Source organism: Cheilinus undulatus, linkage group 8 (genome assembly GCF_018320785.1).
Source record: "Cheilinus undulatus linkage group 8, ASM1832078v1, whole genome shotgun sequence".
In the NCBI taxonomy this organism is placed as follows: domain Eukaryota; kingdom Metazoa; phylum Chordata; class Actinopteri; order Labriformes; family Labridae; genus Cheilinus; species Cheilinus undulatus.
In genome coordinates, this window is record NC_054872.1 from 37325962 (window position 1) to 37350085 (window position 24124).

The 24124-nt window shown below is 37.7% G+C and overlaps 1 protein-coding gene across 2 annotated transcripts; it reads right to left on the bottom strand.

Annotated features, from left to right (window-relative positions):
* Positions 1–377: 377 nt before the first annotated feature.
* Positions 378–23866, bottom strand: sh3d21 (SH3 domain containing 21). Of its 2 annotated transcripts, XM_041792759.1 has the most exons (17): positions 23693–23866; positions 22954–23111; positions 18082–18139; positions 17155–17264; positions 16376–16466; positions 16216–16277; positions 16074–16113; positions 12786–12880; positions 12286–12387; positions 11878–11929; positions 5931–5981; positions 5719–5836; positions 4455–4614; positions 3793–3867; positions 3036–3232; positions 1128–1191; positions 378–993 (listed from the first exon to the last, which is right to left on the bottom strand). In XM_041792759.1, exons 1-17 carry the CDS (start codon positions 23694–23696, stop codon positions 961–963), a joined length of 1470 nt encoding a protein of 489 aa, XP_041648693.1. In that variant the 5' UTR covers positions 23697–23866; the 3' UTR covers positions 378–960. The 2 variants fall into 2 exon arrangements, with proteins under 2 accessions (XP_041648693.1, XP_041648694.1); XM_041792760.1 differs by lacking the exon at positions 3793–3867 and having other exon boundaries at positions 23693–23864.
* Between the last annotated feature and the right edge of the window lie 258 nt (positions 23867–24124).

Genomic DNA, 24124 nt, shown 5'->3' on the forward strand with positions numbered 1-24124 from the left:
TGCCAAAACCAAACCTATACTCTTGATGATGGCGTGGGCCAAATATGGGGAAGTTAAACAGCTCCCCCTCTTGTGGGTGCAAGGAATTTGTCATTAATTCTCTTCCCACGCTCTCTACATCCATAGAAATGAGTCACTATGTTCAGAGTTTTCAGAGTGAGTCAGTTTTTCTCAGTGTCACAGGATGCCTCTTCCACTTAACGGCTAACCACAACCTCTGTGTTAACCCTAAAGCTTTTCAGCAGCTTTTTGTTTCATTAAAGCATGATGCATTGACATTTGCATAGATTTAAACACATGTATTCTTCTGAATGAAATGTGTTTTGTTCCTAATGTGCAGTCATTTAAGCCTCATATCCTTTCCACCAATCCAGCGCTTAAAAGTAAAGTCTTTATGTTGAATTGTCATACAGTGCCCCCTAGTGGAACAATACAGCTTTACATTCTAGGTAGAGAGTAACCATGGTTCTGTCAGTAGTTTTGCACACATAAACATTCAGAAAACAGTGCCTTGATATCTTAGAATTATATTTTAGGTCTTTGCAAAAGACATCACAATATTTTCTCCTATGCACAGTAGCATATATTACATGTTTTCTGCAGAGGAATCTCTGTAAAAAATGTAAAAAATAGAGTCAACCTATGGTAAAAAATAATAAAGGTGACAGTTGAAAAAAATACACAACAGTTATTTGCAACCAAACGTAACCCACTTAAGACCAATTTGAGATTTCATTTATAATGCGTAAGGTATTACAGTAATAGTCTCTTGAAGAATCAGGCGTCTCCGGTTCAGTGCAGGCTTAGTTTGATCCTCTTTCCAACACAACTTTCAAATGCAGCCTTCGATTTTCTGCTTGAAGCTGGAGCACCCACTTGTCTCCTCCATGCCCATTCCATTCTGTCAGAAAAATGCCAGCCTGTGTCAGACAGGCAGCCCACTCCTCGTCTATGATGGGGTTATTGCTTTATCTTCAAAGCTTTTATTTCCTCCTGAATTGAGAAAACAATTTTGCAACAATTAATGCGGTAACCTCAGGAAAAACAACTTCTCTATTCTGTTTTTGCAAGAGCGTAATGCAATATAGAGGAGACAAACATGAAACATGTAAATGCAGCCCTCTGACCTGCAGTGCCACTCGCTTGTTTCTCTCCTCCTTCAGTTCTTCTTTCACTTCTTTTATGTCTTGTCTGATCAAAAGAGACGGAAACAAAATCAGGAGGTTACAGACATGAGCGTGTCTAAGTAGGTCAAGATATACACTAACTGTCAAGTCAAACTAAATTTTCAGATGACTTTGTTGTGTGGATGGATAAGATCAAAATAGTACAGAAGCAATGTGTAATTGTGGATATGCTAATTAAGAGCTTTAACCTCCTGAGATCCTGGATGTAAATATGTGTACTTTACATTTTGGCTGTCCTAAAACATAATATCTGTAATCAGGGTTTTTGAGGTAATTGTTTAGAATGACCATTTAAGTCAAAGTCATTTTCTTGAAATGTCGGGAATACTTTCTCAGGAATATTAGAGAATTTGTTTGGATATTTTGGGGACATGGCTTGAAATTGAGGTAAGTATTTTCCTGAAATTTTGGGAATATTTTTTCATATTTTGGAGAGTTTTGTTGAAAGCTTGGTGAAAATTTGCTTTTTAATTTTTTGGCTTTTTCATTGGAATTTAGGATTTTTTTTTTTGTTTGTTTGTTTTTTTGGGGGGAATTTGTTATAAAATTTCAGGCTTATTCATGGAAATCTGGGAAAGGTATTGGTAATTTGATGGAATCTGATTTGAATATTTATGGTTTTATTTAGAAATGTATTTTCTAAATTAATTTGTAGAATATGATTTGGAAAAAAATTGAAAAAATGTGTGTTTTTGAAAAGAATTTACTTCGGGGAATATTTGAAGAAATATTGGAATACTATTATGGGGTACTCTAAAAATGTGTTGAAGAATTTTCAGAGAAATTTAAGGCAATTTCTTTGAAATTTTAGAGACAAGAAATTCAGAACTGTCATTGGAAATTTTGTTCATGCTTGGCCTGAACAAGTCTCTGTGGTCCATCAAAAAAAGTAGCAAGAAAAAATGACTTCACCATAACTGTCTCAATGACTGACACCATTTCTGACTGACCAAAGACCCCCAACAACTGACCAAGTGGCCAAACACATAGCTGAAACAGATGCTCTTAAACCTTTTCATAAAAATAAATTCCTGAAGTTAAGGCTGAGCTTTTAAACTTACCAGGCCTTTCTAATCCCAAATAACCTGGAGAAACTAAAAATGCTTTCCAAAAAAGAAAAAAAAAAAAAACATCTCAGGTCTCAGGGTGTTAAAACAGTTCTAGTACAATTTACATCAAAATTTGAAATGATGGTTTAACCCTTTTGTAATCTTGAAAACCCTGTAACCTGCATCTCTGGCTTCATAGGAGGTTTCAGCCCATTGTTTAGGCTGTAGTTTAACAACATTGCTTTTTTTTTGTTTAGCTGAAGCACAACATGGAGGAAATTGTTGCCCAAGCCTAGTTGGTACAGATCTAAGCAGTCATTAGAAAGGGTCTATTCAGGGATTTAATTTCTTTATAACATGCAAATACATTTATTTGCTAATATGTTTGTAATTCATATCCCTTTTGTTTTAGAGTACAGGACTTCATCTGTCCACAACTGCACACAGCATGCTTCGTGTTTACCCACCAGGCTGCTGTGATGCTTCATATTCAAAATATATCACAGAGGCAAAAGTTTGCAAAATAGTCAGCCTTTTCTTTTCTGTGTCTTTGTTCAGAATTGAGAACCTACTTTTTTCTCCTCTTGGTAGTTTTGATTAGCCACTTCCTGTGTGTGCTTGTGTCAACAAACGCTGCATAATTCATGTAGAATGGGAAGGTCTGTCTCCTCCCTTTTCATCAAGCAAGTCTCTCTTGATTTACAACAGTTTTAAAATATGGTAGCTGCAATTATTTTCTAATATGACTCAGATTGTCTCCGTCAGCTGTTTAGGTTGTAAACAAATGAGTACTACTCACTCCTGTCGTGTCTGCAGCAGCTCCAGAGTCATCCTCAGCTCTTTGATTTCAGCCTGCAGGCTTTCCAGCGTTGGTTCCTCTTTATGGGTCACAGTTTTGCCGTCCACTACCACTTTGGGGGGCAATGGCCGAGTTGGAGGAGGCGTTTTTGGTCGAGGGTCAGGCTTTGCAGGTGATGGCAGGAGATTTTCTGTACTCTGTAAACAATACTCAGTTTTCCATTACATTGTAGAGAACACTGATCTTTGCTTTATGCTAAAATGATCACACAGGATCTAAACTTGGCCCAAAAACTAAGGACTTTTGTGTTTGTTGAATTATTTCTTTGTTGTAACAAAGGCAATAAATCTTCTACCACTGGATATTTCTCTCTGAAACCCTGTCTGTTAGATGAATAGATTATTGAATTGTAAATATATCTTGCTTCTTCAGACTTTGATCATCCGATCCATCAAACAACACCAATCAAGAGTCAATGGCAGAATAAGCTGTTTGGCATTGGCAGCGAAGATTTGGCAAATTTTTCATTGGCACAACCCACAAACTCAGCTCTGCTGCTCATCCCACAAATGCATGCTCCTTACAAATGTGGCAACATTTAAAGAGAAATAAACAGGCTTTCCAACATTATAAGATTTATTGCTAAAAAGCAAAGGAATAACCTACCAAACACAAGTTAAGTTTATATATTGGTACTGCACTGGGATAGAGTTTAAATCAGACTAATGATAATCCATGTATTTTCAGTGCCACACACCTTTTGTAAGGCTGAAAATTTCTCTGTCTTTTTTGGTGAGGAGTCTGGTTCTGCTTGGTCAGTGGCATTCTTAGCCTGGAAATGAACAAACGTGCATTTAAAGCATTTACTGCTACAAAAATACTCAAAAGTTTCCTTAAAAAGTCTTGCCTTCAAACTATACAAATTCAGAACGCTGGTCTGCCTTGGGGCAGCCACACACATTGAACATTTTGTAGGGAATACAATTGTTTCATTTCTGAGAAGTGCTTATGACAACCAAGTTTAGATCAAGCACCAACTTGCTGCTGATGGAAACCTCAAATGAACCTCTCCCTCTACCTTGTTCAGACACACCTGACTGCTCTGCATTCTGATCTACTGACAGTGCAAGTGCAGAAATGATCTCTGCTTGTCTTACAAAATGGGTTCATTGTGGACTCAGGACCTCTCTACCATGGGGATTACAGACTCCTTGGCCAGTAGAGGCTTGCAAGCCCCTAACAGACATCAGGTTAGTTTTGTATGCCACTTTCAGTTGTAAATTTCCTATGTAGCAAAGAGTGTTTTTGCAGAGAAACATACCTCCAAAGACCTTATTGACCTAAAGTGTTGAGCTGCAGGGTAAAATTGCAAGTTTACCTGACTCTGAAGTGATAAATGAAAACAAGCCTGTCACTTACTGCTGCGGCTAGGCCTGACGGTGGTCTTCTCTGTGGGGGTTTGGCTCTGTTTGCTGTTGGGTGGGTAAGCTTTTCAGTCTGCAGATCCACACCTTCAAAATGGTTTGCCTCTTTCTCTTCTGGTTGTTTTGGTGAAACAGAGGCCCCGTCGCCATTGGTTCTGCAGAAGACATGGTGTAAGGTAAAAGCAAATATCAAGCCCTTATCAAAGTGATTAAAATGGGAGCATGAAGCAGTTAAAACATAAAAGAATCTCTTAAGCATTCCCTAATAGCATCTCCTATAAAGCTGGTGAATCAGCTGTAGCTCATGTTTTCAGACTAAAATAAGACACTTTGAATGTGGTTTTTCAGTTTCCTAAACTGTGATGGGTGCAGGTGCAGAGCACGAAAGCTGACACCTCAAAGTCTGTCTGTACACATGTCAAAAGTGATGTGCAGCTCCACTTCAAAAACTTTTGTACATAGTTTAGATCGGATGTTAGGTTTAATCTTATTTTTTTTTTTTTTTTTTGTTTTTTTGCATATGGACTACATATCTTGTATTATGTTGTATGACTGTTTTTATGTATGTCTGAAACTCTGTTCACTGCTGCTGTCTCGGCCAGGACACTCTTGAAAAAGAGATTTTTAATCTCAATGAGGTTTTCTCCTGGTTAAATAAAGGTTAAATAAAATAAATAAAAATAATCAGCCTTCAGGGCTAAGGCCTGGAAAGTTAAATTTTAGCATTAAGAAATTAAACGATTCCAAAGCCTTTCTTGGACGGTATCCTGTCCTAACATATTTGCATGAAAACACATTTTCAGTAAAAGCTCGTTCTCCATTAGCAGCCCCCTTTAAGACAGGCTCGTTTTTGTTTTCTCAGTTGAGCGTGTGTGCCTGTTTGTGTGTGTTTTGCTCAGGAAACAGGAAATGGGCTGCTCTCATGTGTTCGGGCCCAATCTGACTCATCCCAGAGTTTCCACTGAGCCGCTAAAGGTCGGGCATCCTGGCATTCTTCTTTAAAGACACCATGGCAACCAGTGGCAGCGACCAAAGCCTTTTAACATCTGAAGGCGCCGCTCCCAGTGCCAGACTAAAGAGGAGAAATTGTTCCTGACATTTCTTAAAGGCCCTCTACTTTAAAAAAGGTTGCTAATGAATTCCCATTCATAGCCCTGACATGGAAGAATTGTTCCTTGGTAAGACTTTTCTCGTGCATGGAGATTCGCTGTGTGATAAAACAAATCAGAGGTGTTGTTGTTGTTGTTGGCAGTACTCACTTTGGTGAAACCTTGCTGGGTTTGTCTTTGACTGGAGGAGGGCTGGGCTTGTTAAATGATGGCAGCTTGACTTTGGTTGGAGGGTTGCTTCTCAGGTCCTTAACATCTGGTTTATCATCTGAAAAGCAAATTTATCAGGTTACACCTCAGCAATATTTGTATTTGAAAGTAGTGTGTCGTGATATCACTGTAAAAGTCATGGCCATTTCTACCTTTAGCCTTTGCTGGACCACCTTTCTCCATCGCTGAGGCCTCTGACTTCACTAGAAAAAGGACAATTAAAAAAGTTAATTCAACTACAAAGCAGTTACAAAACTTTATTTTCATCAGAAAATTCTCTGCAAAATTAAACAATAAAATCAACCTTTAGGATTTCGTCAGACAACTATTTTGTTTTTAGTCATTTTGAAAACCTAAAAATGTGTCCATAAGCAGCTACTGTTGTTGAAAATTTCAATTCTTTCAATAGTTTCTGATAGTAAAGAAGTTTAAAACACGTCCAGACATTAAGTCATATTTTTAACCAAAAGCTGACAAAGGAGAGAGAGCACTGTCTAGTTGCACAAATATGTTTGCAGAATTTCAGTACCAAAACTACAAAGGCATATTAGGGCTACTAAAAAATTATTTCCAAGGTAAAACAAATTAATTTTTAAAATATATAATAAAGCCGTACATTCACAAGAAGCATAACTGAGAATTTTTGAGTTTGAAAACTGTACATTTCTGAGACAAAAATATCAAAATTTCCAATAATAATAAAAAAAGTTGTAGATTTTGGCTTTGTAAACAAAAGTAATCTCTTGGATTCTGTTAGTGTGTTGTTTTCTTTTGATTAGTCTTGGTATACAGGAATGTATAAGTGCTAATGATAATGGGAAGTTTCTGGGCTAAAATCACAAGCATTTCCACATTGCTACTTTTTAACTGCTTTTCACAACATTTCCACCCATTGTTGTCCTCCTCTCTTAACCCATATTGGCTGCTTTATCCTATTTTTGAAACTTTAACACATTTTTGACAAATTCTGCCTTTATTTTGCAATTATTTTCCCTTCAAGTAATTTCGGATCCTTCTACTTCATTTTCTGTTATCCTGACGTTTGTGCACATTATGGCTAAGCAATGAAGTCGAACATTTCTTTCCTAATAGTTTAGCCAATGTGCCCACCCACATTGTTTTCATTACCAAAAAAAGGTGATTACATTTTGAAAACGCTATATTGTACTACAATATAAATAAATAAAAAATATATTTTTTGTTGTTTTGATAAGAGTGGTAATTTTTCAGGTTTGTATCCCCCTTATGGGCAGCCTTGCTTGCAATAGCCTATTTTTGATTTCATAATCCAAAAAAATTATAAGTTTTGGTTCTTGTAAAGGAGTGACTTTTTTTTAACTCAAAAAATCCTGTTTTTTTCCTCATAAATTTACAATTTAAGAGTCAAAACTTCTTAATGTTTTTTTCTAGTAAATGTATGACTTGATAATCTCAAAAACGTAGATTTTTGAAAATAGATAAACAGATAATCTTTTCTTTTTACCTTTCAGAGTGCTTATGATTCCCTGTCAAACAAAATATTTCCATCATGTGTGCGTGAATTAGACAGTTTGCTTGTATTTTTGCAGCAAGAAAATGCAAGAAAAACACCTCATGATGAATGCTGAGGACTTAAATTTTGTTGTCTGCCTTTATTCTTATATATTTCTATTAAATTTCTACTAGAACCCTACCTGAGTCTAAAAATCTGGTATTGCACCAACCAAAGCAAGTACCTCAGCTGTGCTCTGGATCTGCAGAGATTGTCAAAAGTGTGATTGTGTGCAACAACATGAATATAGATCAGGATGCTGCTACAAAGAGCGTGCATGCTCAGCAAATCTGCCCACCATAAACAAAAGCTTTCACACCTCATGCAGGTGTAAAAACACTGATGCCCTCTATTCTATCTCTGCTGTGTTTTAGTTTTCAGTGACATGACTTTGGAAGACATTAACCCCATCAATAAAACGCTGCAGGCATTTTTTATGAGCTGAAAGAGAAGTATTAGCATTTGTTATAACCCAGAAAGCATTGAGGTTTAACGTGGTTGAGAAAAACATGCCTCTGTTGTTTTTTTAATTGAACTGTAATCTAGTTGATGAGCAGTTGCATGGGACAGCAGGGATGTAGACTTTCACTGAAGCAGGCCGGGTCACAGCTGTGTCCAATAGCACAGCAGAAACAGTTTCCCAAGGGTCCAGACGAGTTCATCAGGGACAGCCACCCTGGCTTAGCTCACAGAGAAAACACAGCACCCGAGATAACTCTTGCCTCAGAGACTGAGAGAATACATCATGAATTTTGTTCCTATTTGCCATGCAAGTCAAGTGCTTATCCCAAACAGAACAGAGAACAGTGTAAATAAAATAAATCTAAGCACAAATCTAACAAGTTAATCACTAGACATGAACAGCCCCTAAACGAGCAGATCATTTTCCACAATAAGAGATGCCTAACAGACTGAATGAGACAACAGGAAGCCTACCTTGCATGTTAAAAGCATTGTGCAACATTCCCTCTCAAGCAAACCATCCACACAGTAGTAGTAGCTCAAGTGCTGCTTCTTTTGCCGGTTGTGAAAATCTCTGTGACAGAACTCTCCTCCACTCCCCCCTCGTTTCCTCCAAGACTCCTGAACTGTGTCACATGACCAGTCTAACCATCCCCCATCTCTCTCTAGTCTCACACTTCCTGTGATATTATTGTAAGTTATACTACGTGGAAAAAAAAAATTCTTCAACAAGTGCAGTGTTGCAACAATGAGCATTATGGTAGTGTGCTGATGATAATCAGGCAGTTCAAGTTTGTTAGCTTTTTCACCATTCCGTTTTACCACACATGTTTTGTGTGAATGTTTTGGAATTTCCAACAAAAGGAAGTCTAGGGTTGAAGTTTTTCTTTGTGCAAAATTGTGCTAAATATGCATCTTGCACCACAGACATTACTCCTCAGCTGCAGCCTCACAAGAAGCCACATCCTGCTGCTCTGTGTGGCTGGTGGATTTGATTCTAAATTGTTATGTTCCAAAGAGTGTTTGTGTTGCTTTGCTCTTTGAAATTGGTCGAAAAAAAAAAACTGTTTAAACGATGCCCTACCGACAAAAAGAAGACAGGAAATGCTGCCATGGTCAGTAGAGATGCACACTGGTTGTGAAAATTCATACTAACAGTCATACAGTGTTTGAGCATGATGACAACATGTTTCTTTTTCTGCCCTGTGATGAATATTTGATTCAGTAGTTAGGTATACCAGATACCAGCAATGAACTAACTTGACACAACAGATAAATGCCAGCTACTGGTGCACCACATTTGCTGATGGCTGATGTTTGTCAACAGGACCGATACAGGCCGATACTGACACTGATATGAAACCACTCCATGGATGCAACACTAATCAAGTGTGTGGCTTTTAATACACTCGATGCAACACTGATTGGCTCATTTAAAAAGCACAAGACCACTGTGTATTCTGAAAGATGTTCCCAGGTGACTAATTTCCTTGTTTGTAAAATAGAAATTTAAGTTCAGATTACCTGGATGCAAGAAAAAACACTCAAAAACAGTCAAAATTTTCAAACTGTATGCAAAATTGTCAGCAGTTCATTCATTTTTAATTGGTTTACAAATTGTAGCTAATGTTAATATAGTGCTGGCTGTTTTTGGACCTCCTTGCCGGTTTCAAAAGATTTGAAAACTGCTGTAGTATGCGTTTTAATCTAGATTTCAATTAGCTGCCCAGCCCTAGTTCATGGAAGTGCTGCACAACAAATCTAAAAAAATTGCGATGTCAGGCGGCACACTTATATAATCGCATTAAAGGCTGCTATTATTTTCGTATGAAGTAGTACTTAAAAGGTTTACAAGAATTCCTACAGAAAGCCCTTTAGGTTTACAAGAGTGCCAGTATACTATATTTATTTTAAATTCTTATGATAATATATTTGGTAGGGCTGTCAAAAGATTACCAACTTTAATTGCAATTAATCTAAGAATTTCTGTAGTTAATTGAGATTATTTGCAGCCTTTTCATCTTTTCATTCTCCTTAAAGTGAGGGTAAATGACCTGTGTGCAAACAGACCTGCTTTTTCTGTTAGATCATAGATTATAACATGAATTTAACCACAGAAAAAGGAGCTCTGGATTTTAATGGAAATAAGAGAATAAAAAGGTTAATGTTTGACATCACAAGGTTTAGATGACCTCTGGCAAGGGCTGGGCAATTAATCAGATCAGATTAAATCACAATATGACCTGCTGCTTTTTAAAATCACAGACAGTGCCATATTTCTTTAACCTGAAATGAGTCAAAATAACAGTTTGATACCATTTTTTGCAATGGAGATTTTTTTATACATAATGCAAACATTCAAGTGCCTTTTTAATATGGTTTACCAAAATCCAACTTTTCTTGTTCATGTGTATGCTTTTCTTGATCAAAAATGGAATAACATAAAAATAATAATCCCCTTTAATGTGGCAATTAATATCAAGTTTGCAATATGAGCCAAAATCGCAGTTAGATATTTCTTTCAAAATCATTCTAGTTTAATTTATCAAACACTGTGCTGGTTATAATATAGAACGATTTATTGCTTGTGTTTGTCGAATAATGCGTAAGATGAGGAACTTAATAATCGTATATGAAATCGCAATTGCAATATTGGGGGGAAAAAAAATCTCGATTAGATTATTTTCGCAAATCGTTCGGCTCTACATCCTACCAATCTATGGAGCTGCCTGTGAGCCACTGATGTATTATACTGTAACTGAAAATCACAATATTGTTCTGTATAATCTAGGGGTGCACCGATCGATCGACCAAGATCAGTATCAGCCTTGATTTCCTTAATTTTGGGAGATCAGTGATCGGCCGATCCTTGTAAAACAAGATCGGTGGATAAGATCGGTTTCATATGCCTCTACCTACTAAAATCGGAAAAATGAAAGACTAAAGGAACTGATATTATTTAGTAGTTTGGACAGCAATGCTTTAAACTTTTCATTTATATTTGAGAGAACTACCTCACGTGCAGTTAAAACAACAAGTTACTATTGTTTCACGGGTATTGTTCAATGTTATTCAATAAAATAAGATTGGAACATTGAAGGTGTATGCTGTCAGTTATAAAAAAAAATCGGTATCGGCCAAAATCGGAATCGGCAGGTCAGGCTTTTAAAAGATCAGTGATCGGTGATCGGCCAGAAAATTGCAATCAGTGCACCCCTAGTATAATCACATTTACACAATATTACTAAATCGCACAGCTCTAGTTCATGGGGATTTTTGGCAATCTCTTGTACTTCATCTTGTCTTTAACCTTGGCCAACATGTGTGCTATTGTTTTCTGACAAGAAGTCACATCCTGCTTTCTTTCTTACAGTCAAATGAATCACTCATTGGGATTTTTTTCATGGTAAACATAAAAAACAGCTGTTTTTTGGTAATCCTTCTGTCTGACACCTACACTGTTATAGGCATTAAAGAGTTGAAGTTTTTCTTGCTGCTATAGACTTGTTTTCTAATAAAGGTGCATCAGTGTTCATTTCAGTTTTTTTTAAAACCAGTTAAAACTCTGCAGGAGCTTTGACTTCTATATACTACTGACCCCCTCAGTTTAGTGTTACACTGTCATTTATTAAATGATGAGAGCCATGATAATAACTTTAACCTTTAAAATCAAAGCTGTGAAACACGTATGGAGGACTAATGGAAGCTTTTAAATGACCATGAACTGAAATGAGTCAATATGAATGAAAGATGTGAAGAGTGTAACTTTGTTTGGCAGAATCTCTATTCTCTTAAACAACTAGGAAAATGGAGGAAACAGAAGCGAGTTTCATAGTGATGAATGAATCTTCAGAAGGGTTTAAAGTTGCTTCAGCAGCTCATTGAAATGACATCGATCATTGCTGCTTTTATACCCTGCAGAGACTGCTGCCAATTCCTCCATCTACTGAAACAACAGTCCCTCACAGTCCAGACTGCCACAACAGCATGCCAGTGTAAACACAACTGCAGCCAGAAGTCTTGAATCAGACGGATGTCTGAAACATGTCAAACAACATTTGTACCTTTATGTCAGATCAGTGCAACACTACACGTGGTTCTCTTACCTGGGAGTTTCTTGCTGAGGTTGCGAGCAGGCGGTTGGCTTGAGGTTCCAGACTAGAGGAGAGAAACGGAAAAGTCAACAGATTTGCAAGAACGTCCCCCTTGTGATTTAAAGGCATCTCTATTTCACACTTTTTCCACCAAGGGAATTTTTAGTGAGTAACTCTGAAACAGAGGATGTTGAATACGGGCCTGACTCACTGCACACAGGCCTTCAGACTTAGTAAAGTACTACCAAGCCACATGTAAAGAGCCATTTTAAAGTAATACAAAAAATATTTAGAATTACTAAAAGGTAGGTCCATGGATTCATGGCTGCACAGTGTAGTCGTCAAATCTTGAATGTCTTGACTATGGTGAATTTCTGGTCCATTTAAGCGAGTAAGGAGATAATGTTTTAGTCCACTCACTTGCAGACTGTCCACTGGTGGAATCACCATGACGAAGTTATCAGGGAAGAAGCCACAGCGTCCGTTTAGCTCTCCCTCCCACCAGCCTTCATCTTCTGTTTCCTTCAGATGGAGATTAAAGAGTCATGTTAGAGGCTCAAACACAACACAGGCGTCCTTTGGGATGTGAAATTACCACACAAGAGGTCACCAAACGGTCAACTGTAGATAGACATGGCTCTATTATTATCACAGATACTTTTTTTGTTTTGTTTTGTTTTACCACATCATTGGACAACAGCCATAATTGTGCAATGAAAACATGTGCATCATTGTTTACAGTGGCACATAGTTTTCTTGGAGGTGACACTACTGGTTTAGCTGGTTGAACAGTATAATGCACCTGTGGAACTTCTCCGTGAGAAACACCCAAAGGTGTTTATGAGTCCATCAAAAAAAAAAAAAAAACAAGACATCATGGGAAAACAGAGTCAGTAAATAACAATACAGTGATTCCAAACCTTTCTCACTAATACCACCACGTCTCCTTTTTTCAGATCCAGCTCATCCTCTGCTTTGGCTTTGTAGTCAAACATAACCTGGCAACACTCCACATCTGAGGAGAAGCAGTATAAGAGAAAACATGATTATTAACCTTAAGGAACCCAAGCATGTGCAACAGGAACAAGAACTTGCAACACTAGAGACAAATCTTATCATTCTTGTTTACAGCTGGCACATCTTGACTCAGAGAATAACCGGAAAATGTTGTGACATTCAGAGATAAAGGCTGTAAACCATGATCTCTGATATATTTTCCATTCATACATAGTGTTCTATAAAGTCCTTAACTGAATCATCTTGTTGTAAGTGTGGATATTCATCCCCACCCATAAACCACCATAAAAGTGAGTGCATAACCCCTTATCTCATGTGTTCTACTTTATAAATAGATCAGTCTATCTCCTCCACATTTACAGCTACTTTTGAAAAAGCTTTAACAGTGAACCTGAGTCTGAGTCTGCAGTAGGTGGATGAAATGTTCAACTTTGGTATGATAAACGTAAAAATCAAGCAATATTGTTTTTGATACCATGGCAGAATAAGTAGAAATCCTAGGCACCAAATATGGGCAGTTTCTAGTTTTTAATATGAGAAACTGAAAGAAAAGGCTTGATTGCACAAAAAAACTAGAAAAGCACTCAGAGAGTGCAGACCTCCGCCATTAGCCCTATCTCCCAATAGTGAAGAATCGTTTAAAAACATTCCTGGATCCAGACAGTGATCCGGATCACTCCCAAAATCTAATTCGCCAATTACTCCTTCCCAGGTGGGGTGGAGTCACGGTGAAGAAAAGCATTGGCTTCGCTATGTGTGGACTGTCATGGTGGAAGCATTGCCTGCCTAGCCAACAGATGCACTGACAGTCTCACCCATGGACAACTGAAAGTCAGTGCAGAGGGTTAATATTCCTCTATTCCTCCCAGCATTGTGAGTATTCTCGCTACAATTCGCTGTCTTTCTCTCTGTTAAGCTCCAACTCGTCTCCTCGACCGGGCGTGCGTCTTTCAAACTCTATAAACTCCAAAACTTTGAATAGAAAGACTGCTGCTGGGATTGAAGTTATTCATGTCCGCCATCTCTTGGTGTGAATTGGTAACAGCGCAGACCTCGGCCATTAGCCTTATCTCCCAATAGTAAAGAATCCTTTAAAAAATTTCTGGATCCAGACAGTGATCGGATTAGTCCCAGAATCTAATCAGTTCTTCCTAATGCCATTTCTGACATGTCCTGAAAATTTCATGAAAATCCATCCATAACTTTTTGAGTTATGTTGCTAAAAAACTAACTAACAAACGAACAAACCCACCTGATCACATAACCTCCTTGGCGGGGGTAATTAGCAACATTTCAGAACAAAACATTGGCAATGCATTGTTTAGCACACAAGGACAATACTTGGGTGAACTACACAATTATATTTACATCCATTGAAGTATATTTGCAGAGCTTTTTTTTTTTTTTTTTTTTTTTTACCCTAATATTCGTATGTATTATTAGCAAAAAGCTGATGGTTTGTGGGAGCTTTCCTGAGTTTTTGAAAGCGCCTTGCACACAGTATATATTCAGGTGTGCAGAGACCATTTTAGCAAGCTTCTTTTAAGCCTAAACCCCACAGAACCACGCGCCAGTCGTAATGGCATGTTTTCAATGGAGGCTCATCGCCTCCATTAATTGAAAAATCCTTGATTGTGTTGTGTTCACACAGTTCTTTCACTGCTTCAAATCACATCAGAGCCTTCTCAACCTTGAATCATAAATATCAAACATGTTTGATGTTTGCCTCTGATGGAATACCCTCAACAACCAATAAGTGCAAGCAGATTGGGTAGCATCACCACTTGAATGTTGCATACTTTTACAGCTCACAGACATAACCACAACTTTACTTGAATCTCAGCCATGGTTTCACCTTCATTTTCTTCCTTGTTTTAAGATCTTTGCTGCAACTGTAACACACACTGGGACAGCCAGACAAGGATTTAGGTAGTCATGTGTCTTTGTTTTTATTCTGAAGTCGTGTCTGATAGGGATGTGCGTGCCTATCATTTTTTTATTAACAGGGGCTTCAAATCCCAGTCTAATGCTCTAAACCATAATGAAGCCTCCAACTGAAGCCAACTGTAGCTTCAGTTATTGGCCACTGCCTTCTTATCAAAGCTCTTCCCTGGCATTTTGCCAGACATAAATATGAGAAGCTGAGCAGTTTGGGTGTCATAGGAACAGCGTGGTGTGACAGGTTTTTTTTAAGTAGAAATTGGAAATTAAGTGTTCTGACTGTCAAGGATTAAACACACATATAACTACTCAACTGAAGTGAAAAGAGGCCACATATCAATGCATGATATTGATCTGCAAAGAGGAATGAAGGCTAGCGGAGTTAGCTGCTAATTTTAGCCATGCTCTACAGAGAAAATCAGGCTCGCATCATACCCGCTGTCATAATGACTCTGATGAATTTGACTGTTTTATAAGAATTTTTTCCTCTTCAGATAGGTTAAATGCAACTTAAATGGCCGGCCAGCAGATGTTCTTCAGTGGTCTCATGGTCTGGCTGAGTTTTCTAGTGTGTGCACTCAGTGGGTTATAACAGTGGTTCCCAAAGTGGGGGTTGGGACCTCTAGGGGGGTCATGGGATGCCCCAAAAAAAAAAAAAAAGAAATTCAATATGATTTATAATCGTACATTCTATATTTAATTGTTAAAAAATATTTTAAAGAGTTCAATTTAAAATAAAAACGTAGTTATCAAGTGGTATTTGTGCTTAAATGTAAGTATCAATTATTAAAAAAAAATACCTAAAATGCCAGTTTTATACATGATACTTTGTGCAACATTGTGCACTTTATCCTGTTAAGAGAAGGCAGAGGTCCCCAGTCTTTGACACCATTATTTTCGGGGTCATGGGCTGAAAAGTTTGGGAACCCCTGGCTTATAAGATAAAAATTTGTTTGATAATGTCCTTATATCTTTGGTCTTCCACATATTTAGAATGGTTAATATTTAAAAATTGTCTAGTGTGTGGCCAGCCTAAGTAAAGTGATACTTTGGGAAACACTGTAATGACTGTGCAATTTCTGATGGATTAGTTTCTCTTCTGCACACCTGTCTTATGAAATGTATTAAGTTTTTTAACTTTAAGAACATTACAATGAATCAGAGACTGTACCACTATCGAAGTATCAAAAACTTTGAACACCCCTACCAGAATACTGAATTCAATTTGCATTTCAACCATGTGTACTTACTCTGCTGTGCTTTGTTCCTTACACTTGCCCTTTGAGATGTCTTTATGGAAACCAAAGAAAAGAAAAGAAAAGAAAAAAACAGTAAGTTCAATGAATACAATATCTGTTTCAGACACATTCATATATATTTGTGCACGTTTACCTCCTTGGTGAACACTGCATCACTGAGCTTAGGTCTTGCTTTGTTCTCAGAGTGCTTTGCCTCTGTAAGAATGGGTCACCATCAGGAACAGCTTTTCTGACAGTTTAAATCAGAATACATGTGCAATAAGAAGATATAGAAAAATGTTGCCTTTACTAACCTTTAGGGGAGACAAATATTTCTTTCACAAAGTTTGATGGAAATGCACCCACTTTGCCATTTTTTATCCCCATCCACCATCCATCTTCAATCTGTGGTGCAGATGATAACAGAAAGAGGAAGAGCATGAAAGGAAAGTACACAGTAAAACATTTAATCAGTGTTGTGTTGCTTTAGTAACATTTATGTCTGACTTTATGTCCCTGAAAACTCAAGTCCTTTTAAACTGGGGTATTGTTGTTCCAGGTAATAAGTCTAAGTTTACCTTGAATTTTCTTACAATTATTACAGAATTCAGCCAACAACCCTTTATAAAATTTTTTCTGCTTTTCCCCTCTTAATAAAAGCATTAGCAAACATTTTATGAACAAAATATTTTGAGTTTGTTTGTACTGAGATGTTTGACAACTCTGCATATTTACTATCTGTCCTGTTGTTATCTTTCCAGATTCTTTAATCATTATCATCCAGTGTACATTCCTGAAATTAAAGTCACTCTTAAGATCTTTTGAGATCTTTTGTTATGTGATGACAGGAACTTAGAACCAGTCTGATCAGTTCTGTGCATTTCTGTAAAGCTATGGTTTGTCCGGGAAACACACTTTGTTTGCCTTACGGCCAAATACAAAGAGAGAGTAACACCCAAACAATCAGTGACTTTATTATGGAAAGACTTTTGATAACCCTGGGAAGATTTCCCAAGCAGACATAACCCCTTCATTAAGCAGGCAGCTTCAGACAAAGTCAATGTGTAAAAGCAGAGATAAAAGTTGACTGTACCTCTCTGATGATCTCTATGGTCTCCCCAACAACCAGCGTCAGCTCATCTTCATTCATTGGACTGTAGGCAAACGACACCTCGCATTTCCTCACCTGTTTCATTTTCTTCGCTGTAAAGACAGAGAATCAGCGGGCACATAAACAGACGGATGTAAAGTTGAAAATGATCTGGTGATGCAGACGAGAAAACTAAAGCTCTATAATGACATGTTTAGCTTGAAAGGATGCAGACTAATCCCAACAGGATAGCACTAAGGCAGCAAACGCACTCATTCACATTTCTCACATGTCTAATCCGTCAAAGGTACAGCCTTTTTTTTTTATCTGCTCCATTTTCATACATTATAATTAGGATTGTGTGGAGAGGATGTGGTAGACATACAGTCAGCTTGCTTTCTGCACTGTCTTGCTGTTTGCATGCACCACACTAACCACAATTTTAAACACTTGTGTTTTAAGACCAATGAAGTTACAGCAGAAAAAACAAACTATTTTAAATGCCATAGTCAAATATTTTCATGGTTTATTCTTAGTAAAATCAAGTAAAAAATAATATAGCCATCTGTAAAAATGCTTTGCAACAAGGCAAAAGACTAAATCTTCTACATATACCATTTAAAAAGTTATTTAAACTTAAAAGTTTCATTTTAAATAGAGATGTTATCTCCCAGCCTACTCCATTGTGGGTAAAGATTGAATTAAGGAACAGATGTTTAAAATAGAGTGTTATTTGCCCAGTTAAACTTCTTTGGCCCTCAGTGTTATATATTATGCAATGAATAAAAGGAACTTGGCAAGAAAAACACCAAAATGTATGTGAAGTTATCAAAGAGAAACCTCCAGCATGCTCCTGTTGACAAAAGTCAGGGCTACTCCTGTCTTAGCAGAGATTAAGCTCAGTCTTAGAAGTTGGACTTGGAATCATACGTTTTCTAAGGCTGCGTGGTTCCCTCTTGGTGTCACCTATCAAATAGACCGGCACTTCCTGTAAGGAGAAACACAGGACATATTAAACACATGTAGATAAATATGAACACACAAACAGCCCAATCAGTGTGTTTAAATGGAAAAAAATTGATTTGTTCTATTAGTCAAACTAACTCTTGCGTGTGGGGATGCATCAGTACCAACACCAGTATTGGGCATCATGCCAATACCAAGCCTTAGTATTCGTACTTTCAACATACTGCACATACTGTACTTGTACATGAAAAAAGTAAAGGAGAATTAAAACTGCTCTTATAAATTTGCTAGTGGAGGGAGGAAGAACTTCTGATGAAATAAAATGAACTTGTAAGTACTAGTACTTGGTCTTGAGAAAATGTGCCATCAGTGCATCCCTACTTGTATGTACACTGATTGGCCACTTTATTAGGTACACCTGTTCAGTTGCTTGTTAACACAAATACAGTCGCTAGAAGAAGTATGTGAACCCTTTGAGATTTCTTGGATTTCTGCATAAATTGGTCATCAAATGTGCTCCGATCTTCATCTAATTCACAACAATAGACAAACACAGTCTGCTTAAACTAATACTGCACAAAAAATGATATGTTTTCATGTTTTTATTGAACAAAACATGTAAACATTCACAGTGCAGGGTGGAAAAAAGTATGTGAACCCCTAGGCTAATGACTTCTCCAAGAGTTAATTGGAGCCAGGAGTCAGCCAACCTGGAGTCTAATCAATGTGATGAGACTGGATGTGTTGGTTAAAGTTGCCCTGCCCTATAAAAAACACACACCAATTTTGAGTTTTCTCTTCTCAAGAAGCATTGCCTGATGTGAACCATGCCTGGCACAAAAGAGCTCTCAGAAGAGACCTATGATCAAAAATTGTTAACTTGCATGAAGCTGGAAAGGGTTACAAAAGTATCTCTAAAAGCCTTGATGTTCATGTGTCCACGGTAAGACAGACTGTCTACAAATGGAGAAGGTTCAGCACTGTTGCTACTGCCCCTAGGCATGGTTGTCCTGTAAAAATGGCTGCAAAAACACAGCACAGAATGCTCAATGAGGTGAAGAAGACTCCTAGAGTGTCAGCTAAAGACTTACAGAAATCTCTGGCACATGCCAACATTTGTGTTGACAAATCTACAATAAGTAAAACATTAAACAAGAGTGGCATTCATGGGAGGACACCACGGAGGAAGCCACTGCTGTCCAAAAAAACATTGCTGCACATTTGAAGTTTACAAAAGAGCACCTGGATGTTCCACAGCACTACTGGCAAAATATTCTGTCCATAGATGAAACCAAAATTGAGTTGTTTGGAAGGAACACACAATGCTATGTGTGGAGAAAAAAAGGCACAGCACACCAACATCAAAACCTCATCCCAACTTTGAAATATGGAGGAGGGGCCATCATGGTTTGGGGCTGCTTTGCTGCCTCAGGGCCTGGACGGATTGCTGTCACTTATGGAAAAATGAATTCCCAATTTTATCGAGACATTTTTCAGGAAAACTTAAGACCATCTGTCCACCAACTGAAGCTCAACAGAGGATGGGTGATGCAACAGGACAACGACCCAAAGCAAAGTAAATCAACAACAGAATGGCTTCAACAGAAGAAAATATGCCTTCTAGAGGGGCCCAGTCAGAGTCCTGACCTCAGCTCGATTGAGATGCTGTGGCATGACCTCAAGAGAGCGATGCACACCAGACATCCAAATAATATTGCTGAACTGAAACAGTTTTGTAAAGAGGAATGGTCCAAAATTCCTCCTGACCGTTTTGCAGGTCTGATCTGCAACTACAGGAAACGTTTGGTTGAGGTTATTGCTGCCAACGGAGGGTCAACCAGTTATTGGCCTAGGGGTTCACATACTTTTCCCACCCTGCACTGTGAATGTTTACATGGTTCGTTCAATAAAAACATGAAAAATATCATTTTTTTGTGCAGTATTAGTTAAGGCAGACTGTGTTTGTCTATTGTTGTGAATTAGATGAAGATTGGAGCACATTTGATGACCAATTTATGCAGAAATCCAAGAAATCTCAAAGGGTTCACATACTTTTTCTAGCGACTGTAGCTAATCAGCCAATCGTATGGCAGCATCTCAATGCATTTAGGCATTTAGTGGTCAAGACGACTTGCTGAAGTTTGAAGAAAGGGGATTTAATGACTTTGAGACTTTATGAAAATTGCTGATCTACTGGGATTTTCACACACAACCATCTCTAGGGTTTACAAAGAATAGTCAGAAAAAGGGAAAATGTACAGTGAGTGGCAGTCATGTGCTTACTTTTTGAAAGCAGTACTGTGAAAAATATTTTTTATGCTACTTAATATTCATATGTGTTTTGAGTTGAGAAATACATTAAAACCATCATTATTTTCTACATTTTCCTTGATAACCAAGCAAATAGACTCACAATACCATTAATGTATTTTATTGTAATCTTAAATAATAAAATAAATGAAGCAATTGCACATTATTTCCATATTATGCAGCACCACTTTGTGGCATAATCAGAGACTGTATATTAAGATGGACACAGCAACAGTCACCTGGAAGTGAGGCTAAACCATTTAGAGCTTTCCCTGCTGATTGGCTGAAGTGTAGGTCATAAACCCTGCCTCCTATGTTAACAGATGGGACACTCATTAAACTATGAAGTAAAAATACATGCCAAATAATTTTGTATGAGCAGTTGTGATTTAATATTATATGGTATAAAAGGGAGCAGATATAAAATCATGACTGACAGTAAAATTTTCCATGACCTTGAGTGTCTGCTTCAAACCAGCACAAGAATCTATTCTGCTGTGGACCATCAATCTTACACCTCATTTCTACATACAGTGCTTAACAAATTTATTAGACCACCACCCAAAGTAAGGTTTTTGCCACAACTGCCCTAAATTAACAGCATTGGTAAAAATTGGTAAAACCAAAATAATTTTTTATGTTTCTGCAATGGTTAATACACCAATATGTCGAAGCTCTTTAACCCAAATGATATTTTTAATGCTAAAATATAATTATTATTGTTATCCATGAATTTTCAAATTTACTGATTTACAAAAAACCCTGAAAAAATAGTAAAGCACATTATTATTTCTTGATTAATATGTCAAATTATAGTTATTTACTTTCATTACTGAACAGAAAAATGAGTTTTAGTGCTTGAATGTCATGCTTGATTAATTTCTGACTTCTCAGAGAAGCCCAGTGAGCCGGCTCAAATTTGGGTTTAAAAAGGTGAATTCAGTTTGAAATTCCTCATTCCTGTTCAAAATGGTAAAATGTGGAGAGCTCACTGAAAATGAAAGAGTCTGCATTAAAGCACTTCATGATGCTGGATGGTCTCTGAGACAGGTGTTCTAATGAATATGTTAAGCACTGTATACACTGTATGTGACTGATGTATCGGTATCTGTAAATATACGGAGGATGCCTCCCACTGTTCAACGCAAAGAACTGTATTTCTTAAAGGATGGGGTAAAAGCTGATTGACTACCTGTACCCAGCGTCTGTTTTTTTGCCAACTTGCAACATGTGTTTACTGGAATTACTGAGATAAACACTGGACTAACACTGCATATCAAAAAATAGTTGAAGAAGTCAGCCAACCATGAAAGCAGCGTATATTTGATACACAGACATATTCAGATGAATGGGCTAAGCTGGGCTAACTTTTTTAGCCATTTAAATGTTTGTTTTTATGTTAAATTACTATTTATATTCATTGTTTGAATATATCTGACACTTTCATATTACGCTTCATATTAACTGATAAATCCTGTCAGATTTCATATCAAAGTGGCTAAGATAGCTGCATATTATATCAAGCTGATGAGCATGGGTGGTCATAGCCTGTTTTCTTGTTAGCAGCTAGGACAACTAGCACATTGCCTTGTGGTCTCTCTGTAAAGTTCTTTTTTTTTTCCACATCCTCTTGTCACATTATGGAGTTTTGCAAAAACGCTGGACATCATGTTGATTCCTATATGAATGAATCGACTTCCTGTTGACCTACCTCCGTAACCATACATATGTGGAAATGAGGCATCAGGGATCTTCTTTATTTTATTTATTTAAGTTCAGTTTGAATTGCAGCAAGTAGAAGGAACATGGTGTTGATTCGATGCTAAATGATGCACACTTGTAGTTCTAAACTTCTACACATCTACGTATACCCTTTAAAATGTATTAGTCGCTAAAGTCCTCGATTCTCTCTGCTTTTAAATCCTGTTTTAAAAAACAGCTCTGAGAAGTTGGCAAGAAAAGGAAAAAGTCAGCTGATCTCACCACTCCTCTGCTACTGAACTCGTAGCTGTCTTTTCTTCTTTGTGTGTTTTGTTTTGCATGCTTCTTCCTCTTCTTTGTTGGTTATTTAAAAGCAGGTATCTAACAATTGTGAGCATTACTGCCACTGTCATTGGAGGACACTGTCACCTGTGCTTACCATTTTTCTCCATTCAGACTATAGACTGTAGAAAGAGTTCAGAAGAATTTTTCGTGGGATTACATGCACTGAACTGTGACCCCCCCCTTCCATTTAGTACAATGGGAGGAGACAGAGAATAGCTGTCCATTTTAATATACAGTAAAGAGATTTAATAATAGATCAACAGTAAAATGATCCAGTAGTAATTAGCTGAATGAAGGCATTTTATCACCTACTGCAGCTGTGATACCTCACTCTTTACATTGATTTTCCCCAGTGCTAATAAACTAGTTAAGAAAAAAAGGGCTTAATTGAGTTTTAACCATAGCTTGTCTTCTCTGAGCATGTAAACACACTGAATGACAGTGCAGTGTAATACCATGAAATGTGAAGTGTTAACAGACCTTGGCAAAGTTAGCAGGGAAGATGCCTCTCTTTCCTTCCAGCTCCCCCTCCAGCCAGCCCTCCTCGCTGGCCTTGGTGACGTTTTTGACCACATCCCCCATCTTCACTGAGAGCTCGTCTGCCATGGTGCCCTCAAAGTCGACCAGCACCAGCACCTCTACAATGTGAGCCGCAAATGGGGCAGAAAATTAGATCCTTTGCACTAAGGCTGGTTTACTTGCTGCACAAGTGATGTGCCCTGACATTTCAATACCCAGACAAACCTCCTAGTAGTGGAGGCTAGCCAAAGACAGAGGCTTTGAAAGAATGTAGATTTTCAGAGATAAATTATGCAGTTTTGCTTTGTCACTTTACAGTCATCACAAGTGGAAAGTTGTATTTAGAATCTCAATATTTTCCTACAGCAATAGGATAATTTAAAGCGAAGGAAAATCAACAAATAACAAAAGCCAGGCAGCTTAAGTAGGTTTTCCAATACATAATGCCAAAACATATTCAGGAGTAAGTGCCAAAAATGTCATAACTGTAATTTTCCAGTGAACACAGATGCATACAGTCAGTCTTTACACAGTTATGCAATAGTGTCTCTAAATCAATGTTTTAATTCTATATGAATGTCAAATAATACTTTTACGCTAAAGTCCTAAACCCTAAAATCTTCACAAGCAGACAGCTAAGAACATTCAAATATCAAGAACTTCCAACATTATTTTACAAAAAGTGACAAAGCTGACTCACCCATAGTGTCTGTCTTTCTGTCTTTCTCTTTCCTATTTGAATCTTTAATCCCTTCAAAAGGCCACACACAAACTCTGGTAGAAGTAAGGAGAACTGAAAGAGTGCGGCTGTGTTGTCTAAGACGCGGAGATATGGCAGCCAAGGCCCTTCCTCCTACTTGTCAAACATTAACATTGAGTAACTTTTCCTGCGGGCTAGTCATGGCACGTCAAAGGCAAGGAGTAGGATGGGTCACACAGTGCAGAGAGGGTGAGGGAAAGACAGAGAGAGAAGGAGGAGAGAGGGAGGACATGGAAGAAAAGAACAGGTAAGACAGGTTTATAGTGAGAGAACAATACTCAAAATAAGTGTATGTTAAAAATGGAGCATGACAACAAAGTTCATCAGACAAAGTCAGCATTCATTAATAGCACAATCAGCTTTAATCTAGAT

Excerpts from the sequence above, each read along its gene's own strand:
- sh3d21 (XM_041792759.1), bottom strand. Across the intron at positions 16,114-16,215 it reads ATGCAGTGTTCACCAAGGAG|ACATCTCAAAGGGCAAGTGT; the intron begins GTAAACGTGCAC and ends GTTTCCATAAAG. Across the intron at positions 994-1,127 it reads ACAAGCGAGTGGCACTGCAG|GAGGAAATAAAAGCTTTGAA; the intron begins GTCAGAGGGCTG and ends TTCTCAATTCAG.